The sequence below is a fragment of the Osmerus eperlanus genome, chromosome 7 (genome assembly GCF_963692335.1).
Source record: "Osmerus eperlanus chromosome 7, fOsmEpe2.1, whole genome shotgun sequence".
Classification (NCBI taxonomy): domain Eukaryota; kingdom Metazoa; phylum Chordata; class Actinopteri; order Osmeriformes; family Osmeridae; genus Osmerus; species Osmerus eperlanus.
The window spans coordinates 4,558,906-4,569,494 of record NC_085024.1 but is presented as its reverse complement, the minus strand read 5'-3'; the positions used below and the strand labels follow the sequence as shown (position 1 = coordinate 4,569,494).

Sequence of the window (10,589 nt, the reverse complement as noted above, 5' to 3'; positions counted from 1 at the left end):
GCCAGTATTGTACAGTGCAGTGCAGTAGACTACTGAGCTATAGTTTCAAATTGATGTGCTGCATGATTTCATTTCTTCAGGTCGTGTATCAACATCGGGCGTATTTTAAGTTTTGATTAGATTATGATCACCTGAGAAAACTGTATACTAGAAGCATACAGCATTTGCAAATGCTTTGCATTCTACTTTGCAGGACCGGATTAACTAATTCTGGGCCCCTGGGCACGAAGGCATCATGGGCCCCTGCCACCCCTCCTCCTATTAACTCAACCACAGCTAGTTATATATGTAAAACTATGTCCGTTGCAAAATAATATTGATTGTTCAGTAGGCTACAGCAGCCAATGAAAAATGAACAACAGCACACAATCTATAAATGTAATTAAATTATACATACCAGCAGCGAGCATAATAGCATGTAGGCCTAATAATAAAAAAAGATGCCTCTTAAGTGGATTTTTTTGTAGGGCAAGTGGAAGATAAATTTACCTGCTTTATTTACTTATATTTACTCTTTTTATATGGCTCTGACCTAATGTAGCTTTTCAGGAAGTGTCCATGTGGTGCCGACATGCTGAAAAGTTATAAGGGAAAAACCAACTTTTTTTTCTCAATAGAACGTTCAGATTCCAATGTATTCCTATGGGATTTTCATCTACATGACTTCAATTTGATTTTTCTCAAAATGTTTATGTTGTCACATTGAGTAAACATACCTTATTTTGAAGAAAACAACCTAAACTTTAGTTTAAGATATGTCTCCCAGTGGTGCCCTAGCCAAAGCAGCAAAAACTATAAACAGTATTTTCATACACTTTCTCAATGTTTATTGCAACCAACATTTGATAGCATTAAGGTGTAAGTGTCTACGTGCTAACTGGCATACTTGTTTTTCATTTATTGAAAGTAGTCGCTAGTTATTGAACTAAGAAAAGGACGTGGACCTGAAAATTCCGGTGCAATATTTTCAGGCGGCGTTCTCAGCTAATAACCCTGTTTTCTGAACGCTCGATTCAATGCGTTTACTACCTGCGTTCCAGGATAATTTGACAGTGGTTACCCAGTATCACATAATTTCGTGAAACAGTCACGAAAAAGAATCTAATATTTCGTGACACGTTCACGTAATTGGCACTTTTTTCGTGACTATGCCACGTTTTTTCAACCAGTGCATTTCAATGGAGAGAATATTTCGTTACCTCGGCACGTTTTAATTACCCAATTCATTTCAATGGAGCAACTCAATGGTGAAATGTTTTCGTGTTCATTTAAGGTTTTGTTCTAATTTGTAAGCGATAAAAAACGAGTTCATAATATAACTTGCCTTGTTCTTTTTTAAGAGGTATACGCTATAGAACATTTATTAGAATAATACCCTAACCTATTAAAGCCTACTACTTAACCACTGATCCGTGCTTTTACGTATCCTTTACCACCCGTATTCAACCGATCTTTCTATTTATAACCAAGAAAGGACTTAAGCAATGACCGAGGAAAGATAGAAGATGTCATCTATGTCATTGGGTGTGCTCAAGCCTTCGGCGAGAGCACAACCTTTGTTCTCTCACATATATATTTATTTATTGTGAGAATGCTGTTAAGCATTCTCACTATTGCTTTTCAACTTCTCAGTTCTTCCGCCGTTTTTTGGCCTTTAACTCGTTCTGCATACTTTAACCGATTCCTACAACTTTTGTATCAAAACGTTCAGCTCCTTCAGGAGATGATGGCTATGACTTTTGGTATTTCTCACTTTTATACTTTTTAAGACATTAAGGTTTTTGTGCAAATTATTCTCCCATTAAAAGTAATGGTAAATCCTTTCAAATCATTAAAAAGCTTCCTCCTCTTTCAAAGGTAACTACTTAAGCTTACTTTCAGCTAGAGACACCATTCAACCTTTAAAATGTTCACAAGACATTCAGCTATTCCCAAATGATTCAGCTTTTTCAAATGTTCAGCCAATTTTGAATTATGACAGTTTGAAATACATTAAAATGTTTGCTCCTTCTTGATTTTTATGAATGAGCAGCCAGCAGAGTGGCACACTCTGCTGGCTGCTCTTTTTCTGATATTCAACTAATTTGTCAAACAAATTCCTCTAACGTTCATATAGTTTAACTTACAGAAACAAGTTATACCTTAAAATGTAGGAAAAATTGTCCTCTTTCAGCCAATGTAACTACTAAAGAGCTCACATTTACAGATTTTCAGCTATGAGCCTTGAAGCGAGAGCAGCCTTTCAAATTCTCTCACTAACTTCAATGGAGAGGTGAGTAAAATCAGTCAGAGAAAGCAAGAAGGAACAAGATTTTGAAACTGCCGATAGAGTCGTATTTCTGACCGCACAGACATATAAAGGACATCTCTGGTTTCGGCAGAGTCTTGGGTCTCGGAAAATATCCTTATATTTTGGATTGGACGTATAGTTTTGCGTCTAGGTCAACTTGTTTGAGGTGTGGATGCTAGGTAAATGTTCTTTTTTCTCTCTGCCTAGCTCGTTAGCTATCACAGCTGCGCCATCACCGTGGCAACCAAACAAACAAGCACCAGGAAAGCAAAAGGAACACGTTTTTGAAACTGCAGGTAGAGTCGTATTTCTGACTGCACAGACATATAAAGAATATCTCTGGTTTCGGCAGAGTCTTGGGTCTCGGAAAATATCCTTATATTTTGGATTGGACGTACAGTTTTGCGTCTAGGTTATCTTGTTTGAGGTGTGGATTCTAGCTACATTTCTCTTATTCTCTGCCCTCAGCGCGTTAGCAATCATAGCTGCACCATCACCGTAACGACAGACACGCACCACTCAGTCTCTCACACAGGTGATTGGTACGTTTACTTGACCATGAGAAACACGATTACTAGCAATTGTCGGTTTATGCCAATAATACGATTACTCCGTTTACATGTGTAATTAGTTATGCGATTACTCAATAAACACGTCTACATGATTCTTTTTTATTAATCGTTGTATGCTCCACGGACAAAACTTGCACCATCATCCTTCTGCAACAAAGTGTCGCCGTGTCTTCCTGTATCGGCTCTACTGCTGTATGTTTCATTCCATCAACACATTGAATCCTACTAAGAAAGCCGAGTAAACGCACTCAATGGTAGGCTACATCTGCTACTGCTAATACTATCCCAACTATAATTTAATCTGTTAAAACGATAATATTCTTGTTACGACTAGCTAGCCTACTTCTTCTTCTGTTTAACAGTCCAGCTTTCAGCTTCTCCCACATTGTAGGCTATTTTAGCTCTTAGCTTTGTTAAGATGATGCAGTTCAGCTTCCACACTGCCTCTTTTGTGTGACTCACACATTTTTGAAATTCATTTCAGCTTGCGGGTATTTTCACATTTCTCACTTTTATACTTTTTAAAATATTAAGGTTTTTGTGCAAATTATTCTCCCTTTAAAAGTAATGGTAAATCCTTTCAAATCATTGTTGGAATGCTGCTCCAGCCCCTTTCAAAAATACCTTTCGGTTGCTTTGAAGCTTCAGCTTATAACTTTCTACTAAATTTTCACTATTTTCAGCTTTTTTAGCATGGTCAGCTATCCCCATTCAGGTTTTCAGCATTCTCACTGCTGTTTCGCAGGAACAGCCTTTTCTAGTTTATTGTTTATTTTCGCCCCCCTAAGGATCAGTCAATATTTGGACTACATACACAACGGCGGTGTCAAAAGGTTCGTCTTGGTAGCGATTGCGTTGGTTGTATTTTTATTTACGTTCCGTTGCATGGTTTAAGTAGAAATTGCGTTTTTGTGGTGAAAAGTGAAGCTAACGGTGGCTAATTTGCTAGCCACAGTCACTGACGTTACTAACGTCACTACGTCACTACGTCACTAACGTCACGAAAACACGCGTGACTACCTGTAGCAGAACATTCGTTTCACATCTGTTAACTTGGGGGATAGCTAGGCTAACTGCAAGGCAGCTGCAGGAACGCCACAAGCAAAGAGGCCAGGGTGATAACTATTTACTCATTTTACTTTGTGATGTGAAACACAATTATGAAATGTAATGTACAATATTAGCTGATATTATTAAGGAAGTAGGCCCACATCTACTTTTGGAAACGGTAGTCTACTATTTCACTGAAGCATTAGCATCATGACATTAGCCTCTGTTGCCCGGGCAACACATACTAAAGTGGTCTATGATGCATCTGTTTTCAATCTTTAAAATAAATAAATATTCCTCACAAATACATTTTCGTTGTAGGATTTATTATGACATTACATTACAAGTAAACGATTTGTGGGTGAAATGATCATTACCTGTGGTTTCAAACCAGTGTTGCTCACTGCAACGCTGTAGCCTACGTGAGATTTTTGTAGTGTCTCACGTAGGCTACAGCGTTGCAGTGAGCAACACTGGTTTGAAAACCACAGGTACATGATCCACTTTCCCCTACTAAATCAGTCTTCTACTAGCTAACTGTCATTGCTCACCTAACTTCAATCTTCAACGAAAATAATTTATTTCAGCCTAAACCGTACAACGGAACGTTAAATCAAATTCAACCAACGCAATCGCTACCAAGACGAACACAGCAGTAGTCTACTAGTACTGTACCGTAGTAGTACAATTTACCGGGGCACTGGGGGCAGCTTCTCCACACAGGGCTATGTCGCATTTTGCGTTGTTACTGACAATGATCGCTACCAGTGAGCTTTTTATGAATGAGCGATTTTCCAGTAAATAAATGTCAAGCTTATTTACGTTTTGGGGGGCATATTTTCAGTTAGCAGATGGGACTGTCTGAATCGCGATTCCATCTTCTACTGCCGGGTAACGTCTTCTACTACCGGGTAACGTCGTAGAATAATCTTCAAAGGGGGTTCTTTATTAATGAATGAATGCAATGAGTAGGCTAAATGCCTGAAAATATCACGAGAAGGGAAAAACTTAAAATGACGTTTAAGTCATAGAGATTAGGTCCATTTTTACACCGGTCTGCCAAATTTATTCGTTTTGATTCAACGATGAGGCTGCCTCTTGCAGGGGAAATGACAAGACATCTATTTCATTCTACACTTCACTCGTATTTTCAGTTGTAAATGAGCAGCAAAAAAAAAAAGCTTTTAAATCTATTTAATCTTTATAAATAATAAGTATGTTTTTTCATATAAAATATACAGAAATCAGTTGTAAAAATGTCATTCAAAAACGGACCCCTGTGCAACCGACGCAAGCAAGCACACCCTACAATTCCCCCAGAAATTGTACCCTCTCTAGTTCATAATGGAACGAGACAGGGCCGGATCCAGGGGGCGGGGGGGGGGCTGGGGTGGGCTGCGCCCCCCCAGATTTCTGCCGCTCAGCCAAGCTACATGCTGAGTTCTCTAACCAAGTTTGAGAGCGATGCCCTAGGACCTTGGCTGAAAATGCGCATGGGGTACGTTCTGACTTCAGCCAAAATGGTTACATGTTGAAGCAAAGTCTGTTAGTGCTTTCAGTAATATGTTTTTTTTTTTTCAAACAATCTTTTTAAAAGATTCCCCAGTGATTGTCTGGTTGATAATGGGCAACGTAGGTTGCGAAATTTTTGGGCATTCATTCAGCGCAAAATAGTTTTTTTGAGCTCTATGTCAAATAAACCGCCGCCGTTTTCCAATTGGTAAAAACCTTGTCTAGTGAAGCTGATTCTTTTTAGTGAAGGTGTTTATCATTTATGGCTCCAAATTGTCGACAGGGGAAGCAGAAACATGCGTGTAGCTTGGCTGAGTTCTCTAACCAAGTTTGAGAGCGATTCCCTAGGACCTTGGCTGAAAATGCGCATACGTTTGCAGAACAGGCTGCATTGGATTGCTGTCATTCAAACCATGCTCGCCTTCACCCACAGGCAGCAGCGGTAATGTTGGTACCGAGAGACAGGGAAGTGCTTCCACTAGGACCAGCACGCTCTGCCTGCTCTGGAGTAGGAGTTTAATATCCCTTGTCGCAGGGGCTGCAAACTATTTTGCGCTCAAATGAATGCCCAAAAATTTCGCTACCTACGTTGTCCATTATCAACCAGACAATCACTGGGGAATCTTTTAAAAAGATTGTTTGAAAAAAAAAACATATTACTGAAAGCACTAACAGACTTTTTCATAGCTTCAACATGTAACCATTTTGGCTGAAGTCAGGAGCTTGGGGGGGGGGGGGGGGGGGGGATCAGTGGTGATCAGCACGGATCAGTGGTTAAGTAGTAGGCTTTAATAGGTTAGGGTATTATTCTAATAAATGTTCTATAGCATACCTCTTAAAAAAGAACAAGGCAAGTTATATTATGAACTCGTTTTTACATTACATTTACATTACATTTAGTCATTTAGCAGACGCTCTTATCCAGAGCGACTTAAAGTAAGTACAGGGACATTACCCCGAGGCAAGTAGGGTGAAGTGCCTTGCCCAAGGACACAACGTCAGTTTGCATGACCGGGAATCGAACTGGCAACCTTCGGATTACTATCCCGATTCCCTCACCGCTCAGCCACCTGACTCCCCGCGTTTTATCGCTTACAAATTAGAACAAAACCTTAAATGAACACGAAAACATTTCACCATTTTGTTGGTCCATTGAAATGAATTGGGTAATTAAAACGTGCCGAGGTAACGAAATATTCTCTCCATTGAAATGCACTGGTTGAAAAAACGTGGCATAGTCACGAAAAAAGTGCCAATTACGTGAACGTGTCACGAAATATTAGATTCTTTTTCGTGACAGTTTCACAAAATTATGTGATACTGGGTAACCACTGTCAAATTATCCTGGAACGCAGGTAGTAAACGCATTGAATCGAATGTTCAGAAAACAGGGTTATTAGCTGAGAACGCCGCCTGAAAATATTGCACCGGAATTTTCAGGTCCACGTCCTTTTCTTAGTTCAATAACTAGCGACTTATAGCAATAAATGAAAAACAAGTATGCCAGTTAGCACGTAGACACTTACACCTTAATGCTATCAAATGTTGGTTGCAATAAACATTGAGAAAGTGTATGAAAATACTGTTTATAATTTTTGCTGCTTTGGCTAGGGCACCACTGGGAGACATATCTTAAACTAAAGTTTAGGTTGTTTTCTTCAAAATAAGGTATGTTTAGTCAATGTTACAACATAAACATTTTGAGAAAAATCAAGTTGAAGTCATGTAGATGAAAATCCTATAGGAATACATTGGAATCTGAACGTTCTATTGAGAAAAAAGTTGTTTTTTCCCTTGTAACTTTTCAGCATGTCGGCACCACATGGACACTTCCTGAAAAGCTACATTAGGTCAGAGCCATATAAAAAGAGTAAATATAAGTAAATAAAGCAGGTAAATTTATCTTCCACTTGCCCTACAAAAAAATCCACTTAACCCTCGTGCTGCCTTCGGGTCACATGACCCAAAGGTTCATAACGAACCATTGTTGTGTTTACCCAATTTTACCCAATACAAAAACAAATAAAAATAATTTTCTTTTAACCATTCCAATGTGGGGGGTCTGAGACAGCCCGACAGTTAAAAGAAAATGCTTCACTTTGTTTTTGTATGAGGTAAATTTGTCGCAATACGACAGTGGGTCACAATGACTGATGGGTCAGAATGACCCGAAGATAACACAAGGGTTAAGAGGCATCTTTTTTTATTATTAGGCCTACATGCTATGCTCGCTGCTGGTATGTATATGTAGCGCCCTCTCAGGCCAGTTGACTACGCCACCCCTTGAAGTGGGCTAATTTATATCTGAGCAAGGGGAACTCAATAATGCTATTGCACAGTTTATTTTGGAGAAAGTATAAAAATAATCTTTATTAATAAATATTGCACAACAGTAGAGTTGGTTGGTCACCAGATAAAGAAAATAATAATAACATACATGGACAGTATGGGGGCTGGGGAACCTCGGCAATGGGCCACTAGAAGAACTGATGTCAGGCCAGGTCTCTAGGTCTCTATAACACACGTGGTCTTGTGCACACTCAATAACATGTGTTTAAATTCAGGGAAAATGCACTACAATATTCACGACACTCGTGATACGTGACCAAGCAATTAAGAGTTCTACTACAAACACACCGCACTCTGTAGGCTACTAGGGTGAGAAAAACTACAGAGACCGGCTATGGATACGTCGCTAGTGACCTTACCAGCACTGAGGTTATTAGCTATGAAGGGGGAAAGGGAGACAGACTGGAAATAAACAATAATAATAAGTCAACTCTAATACACTGGTAAAAGATACATAAACACTACATCATGATTTGCCCATATACTACAACCAGAAAAGTAAAAGACCGCGGCTACGTTTAATAACGTACCTTGTTACACACAACAACACGGCGTCACTCCCCCACACGCACATCGACATACAGCGGCTCCGCTTTCCTATACAATAGGTAACAAGTAGCAACTTAGCAAGCTAGTCATCAGTGACGGAAAAACTTAGAAACCTTTGCTCAGACATACCTGTCGATTTCACGCAGCACCCGTGACTCTGCTACACAGCCCGAGAACCAGTGGTGTTGACAATGAGCTACCGGCTTTAGGACCCCGGGTGTCTATTTATAAGCTTGTGGATAATACGTCAGGTAGCTTAATTAATTTCATCCCCTTTCCCAATTAGTGACTGCTTGCCCACTTGCTACAATTCACCCCCTCCAAATGAATCGGCGGCCCGACGATGATGGCAGGGGTCCCGCCACCTTGCCCTTAAACATTTGCCAGTGTCTCTTCCTCATTTCTTATGGAGACTGGCCTCGGGAGTCGGTGAGGGTTGGCGTGCTGGCCTGCTGTTGCTCGACTCGAGCGTCGTAAGGGTGGGGACACGTCTTCGGGACTGCCCTCTTCTTCTGGGGGCAGGGATCTAGGTGACATTTGGGCCTCCTGAAACTCCTCAGGATAAAAAATGGCTGCATCTTCATCCGCAGATACCTCAGCAGCCGCTGGAGTGGCAGACTCATCTCTGCTCGTGGGGGGAGTGCCCGTTTCTACCGCTGGCTGTAATACTTCAGGAACGGCCCTCAGCTCAACCCTGTGCACCTGCCTCACCGGTCCCTCTCCATCAACAGGGGCCACGGTGTACACTGCCCCAGTTCCTGAAGGCCTCTGTTGCACTTGGAAAACAGCTGGGTTCCAATGGTCCTGGATCTTGTTCCTCCCTGACGGGTGGTTCCGCAGGTATACCAGCTGCCCTTCTTCAAGTCCGGAATCGTTCACTTTGTCATTGTGGTTCTTGTTTTGACGTTGTGCCAGCTTCCCCGCCCTCTGCCGGACATGTTCCTGTGTCATCCTTAGGCTCCGCTGATTTTCTTGGACCCAATCGTCCAGTGTGCCATCTCCTTGCATTGGCTCCCCCATCCCCAAAAGGAAGTCCACGGGCAATCTGGGATGGTGCCCGAACATGAGGTAGTAGGGGGTATGCCCAGTAGTCTGATGAGGTGTTGAATTGTAGTGTAGCACAGTCCACAGACAAAGCACGGTACCATCACACCTTCTCCTACCCCCGACAAGGAAAGGGTCTTCCCCCTTTGTCCTTCTCCCAGAGGAGAAGCTTCAAAGCTTCTGACCCAGCATGGGGTCAGATACAGAGGCCACACGGCCCACAGTATCAGACAAAGGATTTACAAGGAAGAACTTTATGTGGATTTACAAACATATTCTCAAGGACTACATGGCTCATGGACACTATTTCAATGACAGTAGTTGATGTGTTATAATGTGTGTTTTTCCCATTTACTTAGAACGTTGTTTAATTGAGGTTTGATTATAACTTCCCTTCAAGTATAGTTAAGTCAGCCAATCTTGATATCAAAATGATTGTACCATACTAACAAAACCATTTACGAATGTTTTATTGTTATATTCTGAAGTTTGAGCATTCCATGGACAGTTGAAATAACGGAACTCAAAAGGTACAGCTACTTCACACCTAGGCAGATCTCAGGACGACGCCCAGGTGGGGGGAAACTGACCAATGAAAGAGGTCACCTTCACGGGGACCCCCCCCCCCTTGTTCTTTGGAGTATAAAACCCCCAAACGTACAATCACCCCCGCTTGTTCGTAGGAATTAAACTGAAGTGAACGCGTCATTTCTAAACTATTCCTCTCAACCTGCAAATTCACTGAGCGCCCGGAACTTTGGCCAAAGATTCCGTTGTTCTATTTTTTGTTGGACGATAACGAAACCATTGACTCTACCCTTCTTCAAACCGACAAAAGTAACTACGATTTGCAATATTTCTTACCTGTGACATATTGGCATGTTGTGATTAAATTGTTGATGTTTGATTGTAATTTACAAATGAGTTATCTTAACCCTTGCTAAGTCAGTTGCCCTTGCTCGTCCATTGTTACCACAAAGGCCTACCTGTCCCTCTCTACCCCTCTCTCTCCCTCCCCCCTTTACACACGCTCTACACAGCCATTGTGTTGCTCGCCCTCATTTGCATCCAGCCACTGTACTACTCTGACTAACCCATAACTTATCTGGTATTTGTTCATTATAATTACATTCTCCTAAATAAATCATTGTGTATAATATTTGCGTATCACTCACGTTATCTGATCTGCTCTACTTTCATAGAATTCACGACTTAAGATTAGA

General features: G+C 41.1%; 1 protein-coding gene across 1 annotated transcript; it reads right to left on the bottom strand.

Moving 5' to 3' along the window:
• Positions 1-7,827: 7,827 nt before the first annotated feature.
• LOC134024162 (uncharacterized) lies at positions 7,828-9,838 on the bottom strand. Its single transcript, XM_062466639.1, has 2 exons — positions 8,452-9,838; positions 7,828-8,370 (listed from the first exon to the last, which is right to left on the bottom strand). Exon 1 carries the CDS (start codon positions 9,385-9,387, stop codon positions 8,695-8,697), a length of 693 nt encoding a protein of 230 aa, XP_062322623.1. The 5' UTR covers positions 9,388-9,838; the 3' UTR covers positions 7,828-8,370; positions 8,452-8,694.
• Between the last annotated feature and the right edge of the window lie 751 nt (positions 9,839-10,589).